Here is an 18,735-nt window from a genome sequence, read left to right as displayed (position 1 = left end):
TCTCCTTCTGAATGGACTATCTGTTATCTCCTGTTCTTATACAAAAACAACTATAGATCTGGACAATCTGCAAACTACAAGAATGACCAAAGAACCCCAGGAAGTTTCAGACAGACCTGATGTATCAGTAGACTCTAATAAGTCACTCATCTGCCCTGACTGCCTTGAACTGTGTAGTTCAAATTTTGGGATGTAAGGAAGAACCTAAAAAGCCTGCAAACACAACATTACAATCCAGAGGACAGCTGCAAAGGCGGGGGGAAAACAAAAAGGAAAACCATATCAAGGTTAAAAACGCATGTCCTTTGATCGCTGGTGAATTATGAGTTTGTTGAGTCAGCCTTTCTAAAAGCAGCACTCCTGATACAAAGACTGCAGCTTCCACCGTATCACATCGCGCTCCACCTTTTAACAATTCATGAGAAGAATGCTCCTGATGCAGCCCATTCACTCTATCAACCAATCCATTTTAGCCATCGAGAGAAATGAGAGAGTTAACCACATACCAGGCTGGGAATACCTCCACATTTGTCCACTGCACCAGCAGGAACAGCAGGTTCACCTTCTCTTCTGTGCTCACCTACTCTAATTCACACCAAGGAGAGTATTCTAAAAGGTTATCTTTCCCTGTTACACATAATAGCTATGTGTATCTTGTTTAGATATAGGAACTACTTAAAATAGCAGAGAAATGCCTTAAAATTAAAAGATTGAATAGTCCATCTAATTACCTTGATTTCTAAAACATTACACACTTCTCAAAGGAAAATTATGCAGAAGGAGAATGTTTGCATGTATTTTCTTTTACCAAGAGTGTGAGAAGTCCTAAGAAGATGAAAGATGGCACTTGGAAACCTAAGACTCAGCAAAAACAACAACTATGGCCAAACATAGCGCAGGTAACTCCCCTTCATACGTAACAAATATATATATGTAAAAACATATACACATGTGCATATACACACAAAAACACCATATATACATATATATATATACACACATCTATTTTACTGCAGATTTTATGAACAGATAGAGTATAAAAACCCACATTTTACTCCCTACCACACTGTCACCAAGCAAAGCATTACAATGACATGACAAGATCTTCAAGATTATTGCAAATTACACGGTTCCAACCACAGCCAACACTGCAGCCTCACCAGCATTTTCTTTTTCACAGATATCCTTGTTGCCATTACAAGGAGTTATACCATCATTGCTTTTTCAATTATTTTCTGCTCATTGTTTTTGTTAAAATAGATTTTTTACCTTGCATTATGACTATAGGCTCTTTGGAGATGAAGAACATGCTGTTCTATTGTATGTCTAAACAAAATATTGATGCTTTATTAGCGCAAGAAGCATGCTCTTGAAAATATTGGAAATAAAAGTATTATCAGCTGACTGCCATGCATTTTTAATACAAAAATGGTTAATGGTTTGAAATACACTAGCCCTTCTGGTAAGACAAAAGCTTACTAGAATTCCAGAGAGTACATGCAAAACATTATGTCACACAGTTTCTGCATAAGAATTTACTTTTTAAACTTTTCAGAAGTGCAACAACTTTTCCCCTCTTCATGTCCCTTGCAATATTTTACAGAATATTTTCTTTTACTAACAAGATTTAAGAACATCTATTTTGGCTGTCTCCAAAGGAGACAGGACTTCTCCCTTGCTTTCTCCTCCATACATGCAAGCACAGCACCCTGACCATCAAGACTGAAGCAAGTATTAGCCACTTGAATTGCACTGCTTTATCATCCTTTCTCTTTACTTACTTAGGAACATTGCTTGTGGGCAGCACAAGATGAGATCTCTATCACTTTGAAATTTTGTATGAAGTAGAGGGAGGTTCCCTCAAATTAACTCGAAATAAACTAGGCAAATCAGGAAGTCAGAAATCTATATACTATTTCTATGTGCCATGTATTTGTAGTGCAGCATCTCAGCAGGTCTCTTCCACTCCTGAGATCATGGCTTTTGTTTTGATTTTCTTTTTTTAATATAATATGATTTCTCACAGTGCATGTTTTGCTTCTTTTGGACCAGTCTAGCAGCATATCAATCCAGGTATTGATCCAGACTGCTTCTAATATCATCAACTCCAGTCACAAACGTGAGTAGAGATTTGATATTCAATCTTCTTACTATATACATAGACCACATTTAGAAAACTGGAGTCTTTTAAACAAAAAAAAATATTTGTAGTGAATTTACCACCACATGTGCGTGTCTCACATGGAAAGGCTTTATGTTATCTACAGGGCAGAGAAAGGATTTAAAGAGTTTGCTCACACTACAGTGGAACAAAAGAGCTGCTCTGACTCCTACTAGAACTTCTTTGTTGTGTCTGTTGCCCTTTCTGCTTGAGACTCAGCCAATGATCAACGCATGTAATTAGAATTAAGTTCAGGAACAGTTTCAGTGACACTTCTGATTAGTTACATGCTTCAGGTTTAGCACGTGCTGAATAGCCTCCCGAATACCCTCACGTGTTTTTACCACAAACTCTGTGCAAATGGAGATATTTTAATGTCATTTTTCCCCCCCTCCAAGTCTAACGTTTGTTGACTTGAGAAACATTCAGCTTGTGGAGGTTTCAAATTGCTGCACCACAGCGAACCACCAGAATTACACTGCATTGCTTCTTGGTTCCCCTTTGCAGTCAAAGACAAAGCAACTGGAAAGTTGAAACAAACCCTCTTCATTAACTCTCATGTGTCCCTTCAAAAGATCTGATCTGTTGCCAAAAAATAATCTTACGTTTATGTGGTGGCGGGGCATTCCATCCTAAAGCATTTACCTGCAACAGAACTGCTGGATTGCCAAGGGGAGACTGTGCTGCTTCATGCTCTAAAGCAAACTGACTTCACCTGCTTCCCTTCCTTCTGTCTCACAAATATTGCATGTATTATGCACTGTAATAGGTTTTAAGACAAGATTTTTCAAGGATTACTACATGATGTTGGCTTAAGAGCTCAGTAGTATTAAATTCTTCTCTTCCTTTTCTAGTTTAAAAAAGAAATCATGAAAATGCCCAAAGTAGGGGAAAGAAGTATTTAATTTAAAAAATTCCCCTTAAAACTATTTTGAACATATCAAAGCTAAGCCAAAGACATTTTGTCTAAAATATGTAATATCTTTCCCCGTTATAGAAAGATTGATAGAGAAAAGCTATCTGCCCTATATATATAGGAAATACTGAGTTTTTCAGCTTGAGTGTCTTTGAGATAATTTTGCGCATAGGTTGTTTAATTTGAGAAAAAGGTATTTTTTATGAAGCCTATTCCCTAAGATTCTGGTCTTCCAGTCTCCAGAAGGAACTTCTAGGTCTAGCCCCTCACTTTTATCCTTCTAATTTTCTTCCACTATAATCTTCATCTTCTTTCTGTTTTTATAATCTTGCTATTTGTACTCACTATTACTTCCTCCCCCATACGCTGGTTTAAATATTCCAGTCCCACTGAGATTTTTATTCCAACCTCCTCCCTCATCTTCTTTCATTTCTTAGACTTTTTTTTATCCTGGTGCCTTTTTTTTTTTTTCCTTCTTAAAATAATGTTCAGGGAATTGAGAAACCAAAATGGTCCGCATTACCACTGAGGCATCTTGAAATGACAAATAAACAAGCCCTTTGAATAGTGGCATCCACTCCAACAACATACACTATAAACACTATAACAAACAGCAAGATAAACATGTGCATGCTCTTCATGCTGCCGTGGCACGGACCACCCTTCTTCCTCACCACAAGTCAGAGAAAAGACCAGAAGAACTAAAATGTCCAATCTGTTAAGCCCATGAGAAGAAAAACTAATTGAAACTCATGAAACTCATTTGGAGGAGGCAAAGAAGAGAAATCAAAACCTTTTTTTTGGGGCCAAGTTGACTAAGACTTGTCATTAGAAGATTACCTAAAGGCCAAGATTGCTCCAGGCACTGCACAAGCACAGCTGCAGTCAGCTCCTGAGCTTGTTACTTCAAAGCAAAATAAACATAATGATGAGACACAAACATGAATTTCTTGATGCTTCTTTAGTGAAGGGAAAAATACAGGACATAAAATCTGGCTATCCTTCCCCTATAGCCATAGGATAGAAGCAAAGCAACATTATAATCCTCTGGATTGTCCTTGCTTCCACAGCAGGTGGTTCTGATGGTCCTGAGTAAAATATCTCAGCTTGGGTCTAATTTTTGTCTTTTTCTTTCAAAGCAGAGATCTGCTTGTGCAGCTCACCTTCTAAATGGGCACTGTGAAACACTCTGCCTGACAGAGACCTGCCTAGAACTGACAAAAGCCAAACAATTCCCTCCCTCATGCTCTTCTATCCCCTCCTACTCTTAGTCATTGTGCAATTCTAATGCCATTTAAGCAACATATCAGGCTGTATGGTCTAGCTTCAGTGTTCCAATCTCAGCATTTTGCAAAACATTCCCTCTCCAACACACTGTAACTGGTTCACAGACATGAACTGAATGTACATATGCAGCCTGTAAACAAGATGACAGAAATCCCTTAAAAAAATTATACCCTTCTAGTTCTAAAGAAGGCATAAAACCAAAAAATTATGGAAAATGATGCAGTATTATACTGATGTACTTTCCACTCCTCGCTTCTCCACTTTTTCAGAGGAGCAAGAAAGGCCACTAATGTTTCAAATGTAAAACTGATGTCCAGTTTTAAGAGACATGTGACTGAGCTGGCATAAGAATAGGATGGTGCTAATCTGTGGTTATTTGAATAATCACAACTCAACCTCTACACGTTATTAAAACATCCTGGCTCTGCTTGCTCTCTCTCAACTTCCTTTAGTTTGTGTGGTCACCTCAAAAGCTTTAAAATCATGAGCTCAACTGCAAGGTTTACTTTCATTTCTAAGATCCAAAATTAATACCATGGCTTACAGCTCTTGGAATATTTATTGCTTAGAACTTGAGCCACATGTGCAGTCCAGTATTTTTCCAACAGAACAATACCATATCTGCTCAGTGTGCGTGTGAGGACAGCATTACACCCTAAGTCAACTAAGCCAACAAAACCCACCATGTGGACACAGCTATGCCAACAGCAGCTTTGCCCAGCCTGTATCAATCAGGGAGGGAGCATAATTACATTGCCAGAAAAGCCTGAGACATATATTATTTAGAGTAGATAACACTTGACTTAAATAGCCAATTTCAACACTGCTAACCTTTAAAGGAAATAACAATTTCAATGCTCTGAATGCTTAAGAAAGGAGAGAGGAAAAAGCACATCTTGGGATTTTTCCAAATCATCTTTTTTTTTTTTTTGACAGTAAGAATTAGGGAGATGCTGTCCATCTCTCAGTACAAAGTACCTTAAACATCCAGTTACAGAAGTCAGCTTAGACACAAGGGACTCCCAAAGGAGTACCTATAAAAGGAGACAAGTAAATTACTTGCTTACTATTTTTAATCTGAGATCCCAGATTATATGCAGTGATATCCTGGACAGTACCTTGTACATGCAAGGCACTCTAGTAACTGACAACTTTAGTAACAGCAGCAACAACAATTTCTATTTTCAGTACTACCTCAAATACAAAGGCTTAAAATAACACACATTCAGCTGAAAACAAAGGAAGTGATAATACCTGGCTCTCTCATAATGCTTTTTACACACAAAATTTAGAGTACAGTAAAGTCGTCTTTTTTACACTGAGAACTCTGAGATAAAATGAAGACATAAAACAATGAATTCAGACCCTGGTCAAAATACTTGATGGAAGAGCCAGAAACTGAACCCAGGCTTTCTCTTTTCTCGTTTTGTATCACTTTTGCTCAGGAAAAAAGCAAATGCAAAAATCATAATGCAAATCTACTGGTGTACTATGAACGCAGAAGCACTACCACTGCCACAAAACATGCATTCCGAAATGTCAGTTCAGCTATGAACAGGAAAGATTCTCAAGGATAAATAACCAAAAGCATACTGTGCATAGAGAATATTCTTTAGAATTAAACTATTAGTTTAATGGCATGCCTAATTCCATGCTTAACCCAGTTAAGGCTAGCAGATTGTTTCAGACAAGGCTCAGAAATGTGAAAACATAGCAAAACTTACCTTTTCGTGATTTTCTATCAGGATTTCAACGACAATATTCTGAAACTTCAGGTCCATGATGGCTGCTACAGTTTCCTCCTGTGGCCTCATTAAGGTTGGTCCAAATACTACCCCTAGGTTTGCCACAGTCATTAGATTCCTCTTGGCATGCTTTGAAACACTTTTTGAAAATAATTGGAGGAAGAAACAGGAAATGGGTTATGAAAAATTTCCATTACTGCTGGAAACTGCAGTCTACGAATGAAAACACTACATTTTCTTAATCTATGTTTTAGAAGTTTGTTTTGTGCAAAGTTTCTTCAAATAAAATCTTACTAAATTCTGGTAAACTGAAAAGTCATTCTTACACTGACAACTTAAAAACAAAACCAGTCTCTTACTGAACTTAAATACATAACATGCACTTAGCCTTGGACCAGGGCAAGTGTGAAACCAACTTAAATTTGCTAACAGATCTCCACTATTTCCTCTGCCAGAATTTGCAAAAAGAAAGTATAATGTTCCCTTTTCTCACTTCAATCAAACCCTCAGCTGCTGGCAGGACTGCTAAAGTAAATACTTCTATGGCTTCATTAACGTCTTAGATTTCTGCCTTTCCCGCCAAAATATGCATAGCGTGAGTCAAATGTCTTGTCTGCTTTTGCACGTTTGGTTCCTGGGGTTGAGGATGACAGCATCAAAATGGGCTTTAGCACACTTCACTAAAGCCCTTGTAGTTAAAGAATGGTAAAGACAAGAATTCTGACAAGGTAGGAAAGCAGGTCATAGCACTCACTTCGCTAAATGTTTCACCAAAATTTCCAGCATCTCTTTGTTCTTTTCTGGGAGTTTGTGGACCAAGAAGTGAACAGCATTGACTCGAGATTCCGGACTCCCACTTTCTACGGGATACAGAAATAAATATCTCAAAAAAAAATTAAGATAAAATAAGAACTACAGAAACACAAACCTTCTCCCACCCCTGCATGGAAACATACTGCACACACTTAACTTCACCACTTATGTATCTCCAAACATAGCAACACTGAACATATGTGCTTGTTTTCACAAGAATATTGTTGTAGAATTATCAACTTATTTACTTATTTTGAGAGTTTGTCTTTCAATCCACCTGCAGAAGGATGCCTTTGTTCATCTATTTTTAAAGTCTGACAGATGCAGTTATTGTTTTGCTGCATTGGACTCATGTGCTTGGAAATAGACTGCAAGGTGAGCAGCAATGTTACTGGGTGCCACAGAGAGGTACTGCACTGCTTTCCACTTTAGCATCATTAACGGATTGTCATCATGATTAGAACTCAGTTTTGTTGGTACTGTGCACCTAATGATGCTGCATTTAGGCTACCTTGCATTGGAAACTGCATGCTGATCCAAATACTTAGAAAACCTAATGAGCTCTGAAGACACAGAAGAATAAACATGCAAAAAACCTACAGAGAATACTACAACAAAGGTTCTGAATAACAATGGCATCTCTAGTATAGTACATAAATACAGAGAAGCAAAGAGCTTTTATTTTTGTCTGTTGCATGTCAAATCGAGTAATTTTGGCCCCTACAGGTTTCACTGTACACAGATGAAAACAAGAACCTGTAAAAGATGAAAATAAACCATCTTCCTACTTCAAGTTGCATTAAATCACAAAATTACATCTCTGTAGTGGTTATAATGAGAGGAAGGGAAGCATTTCTATTGCCTGTAGTAATACTTACTAGAAAAAGCAGAATGAGAAAAATTTAGACTTTATTCTGAATGCAAGAAGTTTCGACATGAGGACCACTGATCAGGTCCCATTTTTCTCTAAGGCAACTTTGATTGCTAAGTGTATTTCCTATAAAATACCAGTTTATTCAGATTCTTCAGTGCATATTGCTTCAGATTTTTTTTCTTGGCATATTGCTGTAGATTTAGGGCTGTATTTCATTCTTTTGCAGTGAATACCCCTGCACAGACTGCAAGAAAAAAGGCTACCAAAGGGCAAAATGTTTAATTTCTAGTGAACTACTCAAAATTCTCATAGAAAAAATATGCCTTTTTTAAAGTTAGACTATTTTGTGTATATGTGAAATCACAAATTCTAATTAAAGAATGGCTAAACAATTTAATTACAAGATACAGTCAAAGCTCATATAATTTCAATCTATACTGATATGCACAAAGGGAACAGAATTGAAGGAAAACCTTTTAATTTTGGCTCCTCCAATAGTTTCAGGGAAAAGGATACTCCATGCTATTTCCAGTGTTGGTTTTTTATAGCCAACATAAGAAACAACACTGACTACCTATTTTTGAGCATAGTGTAACTCAGATCTGCAATGTTGATTGAATTTCCCTCCCTAGAACCAACTCCTTTACTAAGCTGTTTACTACTTATGAACACTGTACTGTCTCAAACTTAACTTAAACTGAATTCCTTCACTGAAATACTATAATATAAAGAAAAATAAAGTGAGGAAACTGCTGGCAAAACTTCAGAAGCAGAGAAATTGTTTTAACACTTTCCAATACAAACGTGAAGACTCACCACATAGGTAAGGATGTCAAATTTTGTTTAAGCACTTGCCTGCTAGCATGTGCTTTGGCAACTAATTTCCTGAGCTAATTCTCATTTTGAATTAAGGACCAGAAGAAAACATATTCTGCAGTCCTGGAAAGTCATTATAGCAATCTGAAGATGATAAAGCAATTGTCTCAAAGTTTATTTTAATTTTGCTTTCCACAGTTTGCCAGACGTGCTACAGGCTGGAAAGAAAATCAGCTAAATATCTGTTTGATACTTTGCCAAAAATTTTCTTACACAGTTTCCCTCTATCCTCTTCCAAAAAAATTCCGTGTACACTAGATACCATACAACTGAGCTACAAATGCTGTTGTGTCTTCTCTAAGTCTGTATTTGAACTGCCACAGTGTAATCTGGCCTGCTCTTTCCTTTCTTCTAATACCTGAGGAACATTCAAGCCAGCCTTACACACAGACTAGCAAGGCACTGAAAACAAGGGTCAGGCAGCTGTGCTTTAAGGACTCAAATGAGCTCAAACGAATGTACTTTCTTTTGCTAAGCTTCATACTCTTTATAAATGGAAGGCAAAAAAAAAACCATCGCAGATTAACTAGATGCTTATCATTATGCAATTAAGATAATAAGAATAAATGTTTACACTGGCTATCCAAAAGTTTTTCCATAAAAGTAGAAACTGTGCTAGGCAGCCACATTATATGTGACACACACTGGAACTAAATACTGATTAAAACATATTCTTAAATCATTTATTATTTCTTGTTCCTGCATTTTTAGTGGGATGCAGCATTTTTCTGGAATTGCATTTGCAGAGTGCTCCTGAGGTCACAGCAGCACAACAAAAGATTTCTATTTGAACTACAGTCATGTATTTACTGGCAGGAACGATGAATTCTCCATGCAACTCGTATGTCATCAGTGGCTCTGGAAGGCTTCTGCAAAACAAGGATGATATAATAAATTTAACTGTATTTTCTTCTAGCTGCATTTACTCTAATCAGAAAGCCTTTTTAACATTCAGTAGCATAATCCTCATACTGGAAGCAACCATTGTTACAAAGGCCCTTGAATTCAGTGGTTTCTAGAACAAAAGGAAAACTTGGTATTATCAGGAAAATAAGACTAAATGCATCCATTCACCTTCCATGAAGTGATGCCTCCATCATAAGATACCTTTCCAGTTTCAACACCAAGACTGCACACAAATACTGTGCAATTCATTCTTTATTAGCATTTTTTAAATGCTAAGAATGACAAGTCAGTGCCTTACTGGAAAGACACTAAGGTTCTAACAACAACCACCACCACCAGAGTTAAAACCATTTATTATATTGACTTTACTGATGCTCATGAAATATTGCATATCTGAGTAAACACTCAGATGGGAAATACTGTAGGGGAGAAATACTTTACCGTGTACACTTATGCTTTTTTTTTAATACCTTTCTACACTATGTAAGAATTGTATCCTTACAATATTTCTGCAGCACTCATTGATAGTGGTTGTAATAATATTTAATAAAAATAGCAGATTAAAAGTACAGTGTTTATGTTACATTACAAGAGATGCACAAAAGTGTGACATTTTATGTTCTTAGGCAATTTAGTAAAATAGCTTTATTAGGACTTGGCAAAGCCATTTGAATAGCAAACATATTTTAAATTCTTATTTAAAAATTTTGACACTCAAAATATTACTACTGTTGCACACAGAACATCAGAGCAAGGGTCAGAAGGAAAAGAGGAAAATATTAAAAATTTTACAGTCTTCTCCCTTTTCATTCCACCACACAAACACAAAAAGGAAACAAATTTTAACAATCTTAGCTAACTTTCAGTTATGATTCTCAGCAAGTGTAGTAACACTTCAGGTTTCTGAACCATCAGTGAAATGCTTCTGTGTCTAACACCAAAGTGTTTGGGGGCTTGTCTCATATGAACATGAGTATTAGTGTTGCTGAAGTATTTTGCTTCCCCCAAAACAAATAGCAAACATGGTATTTGTACAAAATGAGCTCCTATTCCAAAACACAGCAAAACTAACTAGTGCAGCTTAACATACTGCATAGGAGAACTAAAATAAGAATTTATAGTCTAAAAAACCAAATGAACAAGAGACAGCCTTACCGCAGATACTGCTTCATAGCACTAGTAATTGTCTTCACTTCCCAATCTACAGAGTTTTCCAGGTCAACTTCATTGCAGGTTTTTGAATCTAGAAAATAACCAGTAAGAGAAAAGGAACATGAAAAAAGGGAATTCTAAATGAGTATGAGTTACATGAACAACAACACATTGACTTTCAACACTATGTGTTTGCTCACATGAGCACAGAAGCAACGTCCTTTTTATTATTATTCAGTGATATGAAGAAGACCAAATATCCAAATCTTTTTATAAACTCCATTTTCATATTTTGTTTTAAAAACTATTTACTGCTGATTTTTTTTTCTTTAATGAAGGATTAAAAACCACCCTCATGTAAAAAAATCTCTATAGCAATTGAAATTTTCACACCTCTAATTAAACAGAGAGATGTTCACAAACACAGAAAGATGTACAAAAACAGTTTAGGGAAAAAAGACCCTCTAAGAAGAATTTATCTTTTACTCTTTTCTTTCTTATTTAACATGATAAATTCTTTCCACTGTTTTTCTTGTAAACTGTTGATGAGAACAGTTGAAGTGCAGCATGACTCTCTGCATTGAGTGAGAATGTTTAAGAGGCGCTCCCAAAGTAGGAAAAGGAGTCTTTGCTGAATGTTTGCCTTACTGGATCAGTTTTAGCCACTGGACAAGAAATACTTGTTTGCTTGACCGTTTGTCAGGACCACAGACCTCCCACCTTCTCCAAGTTAGTTGGTAGAGCCTCAGAACAAGACAGACCAAACCAAAAGGTTTGTCTGATTGACCCATCAGGTTGAAGACTTTCTGACAGATTGAAAACAACATGAACACTGGAACATCTTGCAATCAAAAAAACCATTTTGGCCTCAAAACAGGAAGCCATAGCTAGCTGACACAAGAAGAGAGCACACGTATACGGCCAGCCTAGCCCTATGTGTTTGCTGACTTTCCTGTTATTATTTACTGCTACGTGTTTCCATCAGTCACTGCAGTGGATGATGCAGATTACGTGTGGACCCATTCATAGAATTCAGAATTCATTTGTTACTTGGCTTGTCAGACAAACGACAGACACACATTTAAAAAATCAAATTAGGATCCCTGATTAAAGTGCAGTCCTTTTACCGGGACTAAATAATTTTGTTCTAAAAGCTGTGCCAAGCAATTATTTCTGTAACTGAATATTCTCCCTCATTATATCAATTATTTAAATCTCATTTTAAAATACAGGTCAGATAACATTTTCTAGCAAACTGTTACTAGCCAACCACCACCCAAAATACTCAGGATGTCTCAAATATAAGGTTTATTATTTTTTCTCTTTAGCATGCTAGCTGTTTCCATGTTCAAATTCTCTTTTTCGAGAAGAAAATTTGTCTCCTGAATTAATTAAATAAAAAACTGCCATCACATCAGAAAGTACAAAATCTATGGGGGTTTTGTTACTAAATCACTATGTAATATCCAGTTTTTAAATAGCTGCTTCACAATCATCAACCTCCTTTACATTCAAAGTATGACTCTGTTCACTGAAATTTGTTGATGAATTTTGGGAGGAAAACAACAGGCGTCTGAATTCCAAAGCGAGCCTCTTAAAATAAAAAATAGAAAGTATTGTTGAAACATTTCATTATCTCTGGAAAAAAAACAAACCAAAAAAAAAAAAAAAAAACACAACCCTGCTACAAACCCCTGGTTTGACTGTAGAAGCCATCAAGATTTGAAGACATTTTCTTAATTTTTGCTTTGGCATTTGCTTTACATTTCTCTGTGCCATACCACCCAATAGATTTCACTACTCCTGCTCCATTCTCCCCCTCTACTTCAAGCATCCCTTTTCAGTAAGAACTGGAACTTCAACCAGATTTTAAGAAATATTACTCTAGCTTTTTTCATGCTTCTTGTTCATGTAACAGCCATACTGCACTCAAGGGCAACTTTATGCCTGTAAAACTAACTGTGCATGTTTAAGGAACAGCTTTTGACAAATCAGCTCTAAATTTTATGCAAATCTTTCTGACAATAAGGGAGCCAGAGTTTACAAAAACTGTCCAGTTCACTAAGTTGGTTAGGAGGAGACTCTCTGCTTTCATATGCAATATGCCTGCTGCAGATGTGCACATGTACTGTCATCTACTGTACAGAAATTAACAAGGAATTCCATGCCATTGTTTTGAAACCTGCGAGTTTTGGGAAGGCAGAAGTACCCAAAAGCTTCCTACTACATGTAGTATCTGGTATTTTTCCCACCAGTTAGCATCAGAAATCAAACCTAAACTCATCAGCAGAAACTGCAAGTGCTCAGCAATCCCTTGTCACAGGCAATGGTCCATCTGAAAGCTGATCCATGCAGTGGCTTGTACAAAATCTATGTAACAGCGTGTAGGGAATGAGCCACGTCACAGCTGTAACGCCGATCATCGATGAAACAGGAACTGGGCCATGATGCACTTCCAGAACCGAGACTCCTAACACCTCACACTGCAGTGCTTGTAACACATTTCCATCATATTGGAAGTTCTAGCTTTCTATCCCTGTTTACAATGAGGTATTTGGTTAATTTAACATTTTCCCTTAAAAGGCAGGAAGTGTTTTCCTCACCAGATGCCTCTCTTTAAATTTAAACAAGATCATTGCTGCAAAATAGCACAATACCAGTTACAGGTAACTTCATGGATTAAGTTAATTGCAAAATTAACTATTTTTTCCTAAGTAGAGTTATGTATTTGATTGGTAAGCCTTATTTTGCAGAGACTTAGCTCAACTAGATTTTTGCATTACATCTGAAAATCTATGCATTCATAGTGCTAGAAAAGCATATGTTGGTATTCTCATACTCTCTTAACTCTCAGTCTACTTTCCAAAATTCTACAGAAAATAATCCAAAAAAGAGACAAAACTATATTAAAAAAAAAAAAAAATTACATCCCTGGTTACCATTTGGAAGACTTTTTTCACACAAGGCCTTTCCAACTGTGAACTTCATGGTCAGTGATAGGTAGCTTAAAATACTTTGAAATCTTATCAAACATTTTAAAATACAGAAAGTTAATATGAGTTTTTTTATGATTCCAAAAAATCTTTCATATAAAAGGGTATCTAAGAGTATGTCCAGAGACAAAGGATTAAAGATTAATCGGTCATTTTAAATTCTCTGTACCACTGTATATCAAAAAGGAACCCTCTTTGTTCTCCTCTGAGGACAGATAGATAAAGAGCAGAGATAGGATCACTTTCAACAAATCATCAGAAAAGAGCACCTGCTTGCACCCTAACTTTTTCCTGTACAGTATTTTGCCTCATCTTGACACCACTGTATTCTTCCTTTGTCAAATAAATATATGAAACTTGGGAATGACAAAAAATGTTCCTGATTTTAAAAAATAACTAAAAGCAGATGCTGGAATCCCCAGTAAACTCTTCCAGCTGCTACTGAGTCACTGGCAACTTGAGTCTATTTAATTTGGATACCAATAATGGCAGCAAGGAAAATCTGCCTGCCAGACCTGCAAGCCCAAGCTAAGCCAGCAAGAACAAAACTGAAAAGCATCTTGTGATATCAAACACATTTAATCAAGGCTCTCTGAGTGACAGCATGTCATTCTTCCCATGGTCAATGGCTAAAGATGGTTATTGCTTACTGAGGCTAACCCCAACACAGATAAACAAATATGAAAATCTGTTATAGATCAGTCATTTTTATTAATCCCAGTTTGTATTTCCAAAAAGAGCCTTTTTTCTGTAATACTTTAAAGGTTTACTAATGGAGTACTTCAGGGTGCTGTTAATATTGATTAAAGTAAGACATCATAAATTAATATTTAGCAAGGTCATTATGACAGATTGATATGACATGCAGGTCCTCAAGTCTCAAGATGTCTTATCATTTCTGAAGAGACAGGCTGTTTGAAAAAATAAAGCAAGGAAAAGAAAAAGTCTTACAGGTGGCACTGAACTGACAGCAGCATATAATATAAAAGCGCTTTGTCATTCACATAATGTCTGGGGTAATGAAATGAATTCACTTTCTGGCTTCCTTCAGTTTGCAGTGCCAAAGAACACTGTGTTATCAGCACAGATGGAGCATGCATGGTTCTGGAGAAGAGCCTGGTGCAAACTGCAAACAAGCTTCTTTGCATACCAATGAATCCCTGAGAATCAGACCTTTGCTGTCAAGTGACAGGTTTGGAAGCTCCATAAAAATGAACTAATCCCAGTGGTCTTGTCTGACTGCATGTACTGTCAGTGCTCAGGACAAGAAATGGGGGAACATGGCACATTTTGCAGTCATGGCTACTACTTTGGTGAGAGATGAGGGATTTCATCCAGATGCCAATATTTCTCTCTTTTTCCCTCCCCCAAGGACAGCAGAGTGGAAAGAGAACTCCAGTCACTGGAATCAAAGATGCATCAAAATTTCCAGAAAGAAAAGGGAGAAAAAAATTTCTGCAAATTATTTTAGTTAACTGGGTATAAAAGAGCCTAAGATGTTTAAGTTTACAAAACCAAACCCTTTCTCCATCTGTCTCCTGCCTCGACACACAGTTATTATTAATACAGATATCATATCCCTCCTCTTAAACCAAATAGCTCTTTAACAGTAGGCTTAAACTAACTATCTTATTTTGCACAGTGACTAACTACAGACACATGGGCGTGTACACTTGTACATTCCAGACATGGGAAAAGGAAGGTGGAAACTTCAAACAATGAAGCAACCAGCTTCAAACATCCCTGACTTTGGTATTTTGAGTTTTCTGATCAGATCCTTCAACTTAGGCTGCTTTAATCCCACTTCTATCAGCCTTGCACAAAGCACAATCTTTGCTCCTATATATGTCTCATAGCAGTTCTTAATTTATTCATACCAACTAATCCAGGTCTTTCTAAAGTAGGGAAGCTTACAATGATGTGGTGATTATTTGCATGGACCAGAGCAAACTACTGGAAGTTGCTTTAAAAACTAAATATTGACAGTAAAACAACATGAAATAAAACATTGAAAAATATTTGTAAAATAGAGGCATACCCATCAACAAACTCAGAAGTCTCTGGACCTTTGAACTCACCCCCACAACTCTGTACAATCCTTGGTCATTTATACCTATTATGTAAAAAAAAAAAAAAAAAAAAAAAAAAAAAAAAATCATGAGATCAACCACAGTCAAATTTAGCATTAAAATTTTTGCCCCAGGCAACAAATTATCTTCAAAGACAGAGAGACTACATAGTATTAACAGTTCCAAGAACAACATTATAAATGAAGAATCCTTTTCTTACTCTGTTTTTAAGGTAAGTTCATGTTATATTTGATAAAGATTTCATGTACCTCAATTCCACTTCTGAAACTGAGAGGAGAAGCAAACAGGGGCAAAGGTTTACTTGAAAATAAATAAATAAACCACTGTCTAATTTCAAATCTTTAAAATTGCATTTTGGGTACATCAATAGCCACATTCTAAAAATGCAGGAACTGAACAAACAAATGCTAAATTAAGATTTCTTCAATAACTTTAATATTTCTTTTTTCCCCCCCAATATACGGTCACTAAATCACTTTGGATGAAGAAAAACCTAAGCCTATTCCCAGTCCTCAAAATCAGTACTTTTTCAAGTTTATAAATGCTCTCCATTTAAGATACAAGGCCTCATTCCAACCCACTGTGGTCCACATAGGAGTTACATCCAGAGGCACCACCAAAAGCTACTGAACAGTTTTTCTTGGAATGAACAGAGGAGCCATAACGAGCAGAGTATTTTCAGTCCCCTACTCCCATTCTATATGGACACTGGACCACTTTCCCAGCATTCCTCTGTGCCCTTCCATCATCTCACATACATTCACTTCTCTACCCCTTTTCGTCCCCTGCTTTTGCTTTCCATTACATTACCCAGTTTTATCCCCAGGGAAGTAAAATTGTGAATATAAATTGAAAAAAAATTGGGAGGGAGAAAAGGGGCAGGGAAGAAAAAGGGCAAAATAAGATAGTCTTTGCTGCATTGTTTCAGAGCCTAGGGAGTGGGAGGTAAATAAAATACTACAGGACACAGATGTTTGAGAGGCCTCATAATAAGCAGCCATCTCCAAACACAATCTACCTTCATAATCACACTGGCATGGAAGAGTAGAAATGCCACAAAATAGCTGTGTTTCTACTCCAAGGAAATATTTTTAAATAACAGATTATGTGGTATTCTTATTCAAAATATCCTTCAACAAAGGAAGAATTGTGGAGAACTCCCAGCTTCAATACCAAGCTGCTCCAACACCGCGAAGGAAAATTAAAACCAGTCATATGAGAAAAAGTTTCTTCCCAAATAAATATTAGATGAAGTATGTAAAAATCATTAGCCTTTTAATGAATTACTGTCAGACAGAGCCATAATACACAGCAATAATTCTCAATATGGTAGAGAGAACTTGGCATTTTCTACCTCCTCCTCCTGCCTAGCCTTGCTGCATCTCTTCTGACGCCTTCCTCTTCCTCACACAGTCTGCAGCCTCCTTGGCCATCCCAGATTCTTGAGCCTGCTGAACTCCTCCCTGCCAGCACTGCTCTTTCCTCTGTCCCAGGGCTGCAGCTGCTCCCTTGCTTGCTCCCCCTGGGTAAAACTGGCCCTTTTTCCTCCCAAGGATGCAGGCGCTGCTGGAAGGGTGCTGAGCCTTAAGCTAGACACCAGGTTCAGAGCTGACTCAAATTAACAGAATAAGTCAGATCTCCTTTATTTTATCTGTGCTCATCAAAACACACAACTTAGGAGTGTGCTTGCAGTTCAGCTGTGCACAAAAGAATGAACTGAATAAAACCAAAACAGCTACCGGGCCACAACACTGTTTCTCAAAATAGGAAATTATCAACACAACAAAGTAAGTTTTCCAATGATCCCTAGAACAAGTATGACAGCAGACTATGCACCACTTGAAGACACTAAAAAAAACCTCAACAATATAGTCCTTGATACACTCCAAACAAGAATGCACTACAAATCTGTCCTGAGAGCAGCAAATAGTTTTGCTTCAAACTTCTCAGAGGTGTCCAGGAAAATTCTGGTACCAAACTAACACCAAACTTTGCCAAAATGCATCACATTTTTTTATACAATGTCTTCTGTTACTTTCAGTACCACAGAACAAGCCCTCTGCATCATATGCAAGATAAAAAAAGCTGAAGAAATACTGTCACACTCAGCTTTTGCTTATCTCAGAAGTTGATTTGTGATTTCCTGTGTTTCTGACATTAAAACTGGGGGGAACCAACTGTACTGACCCCAAACATACCTTTACAGGCTTAGAAATAATTAAGGTCAAACCACAAAACCTATTCCTCAGTATTAAACAGACATGATAATGCAGAAGTCTCTGGAAAATGGCAGTATTGAAACTACGACAATCCTCCAGCAATAATCATGAATTTATGATAGAGATTATCAGATAATTGATCAGTTTCAAATTCATCAACATGAAAAAACCATAGCTAATTGCTAGCAGACATCAAGGAGTGCAAAGAGGCATTAATATTTTAACATAGTTTGAGATTATACCTTTAACCATACTTTTAAATGATGTTTTATTTAAAATATACAAACCTGGTTTGAAACAGTCCTACTTCTGATTTAATCTGCACATTTCAGATCTTCAGCACATCCAACACTGATAACGCTTGGCATTTACAGAACACAATTGACAGAATGACTCATTGCAAGGAATAGCTCACCACTGCCTGAAATGCTGAAGGGTTCAGACGCTGTGTCTGCCGGCTCAACCACTATTGGCAACCTGGAACGGTAAAGCCCCGCAGCACAACTTCCTTCATATTTACATTATCTCAAGATGTTTGGCTGCCTGATACAGAATTTGGCACAGGGACACAGCTTGTGAAGCATGCTTAGGAATATAAGGTATTGAAAGCAAGACAGTAATTTATAGTATTATAAGCAAGGTACGGAGTAGGCAAGTTTATTTTGCAACTGGCATTGTACATGAGGCTGACACAGACTTGCAA

General features: G+C 37.0%; 1 protein-coding gene across 1 annotated transcript in view; it reads right to left on the bottom strand.

Moving 5' to 3' along the window:
* Positions 1-18,735, bottom strand: part of ARHGAP10 (Rho GTPase activating protein 10) — a 137,930-nt gene that overhangs the window by 41,376 nt on the left and 77,819 nt on the right. The window contains exons 14-18 of the mRNA XM_041412073.1: positions 15,762-15,836; positions 10,734-10,821; positions 9,483-9,541; positions 6,864-6,969; positions 6,089-6,248 (exon numbers count right to left, since the gene is read on the bottom strand). Coding sequence (XP_041268007.1) covers positions 6,089-6,248; positions 6,864-6,969; positions 9,483-9,541; positions 10,734-10,821; positions 15,762-15,836 — 488 coding nt within the window. The remainder of the gene's footprint in view (positions 1-6,088; positions 6,249-6,863; positions 6,970-9,482; positions 9,542-10,733; positions 10,822-15,761; positions 15,837-18,735) is intronic.

This window comes from Onychostruthus taczanowskii, unplaced genomic scaffold, assembly GCF_017590055.1.
Source record: "Onychostruthus taczanowskii isolate IOZ18803 unplaced genomic scaffold, ASM1759005v1 scaffold38, whole genome shotgun sequence".
In the NCBI taxonomy this organism is placed as follows: domain Eukaryota; kingdom Metazoa; phylum Chordata; class Aves; order Passeriformes; family Passeridae; genus Onychostruthus; species Onychostruthus taczanowskii.
Note: the sequence above shows the minus strand (reverse complement) of the source record. Positions and strands in the feature narration are given on the sequence as shown.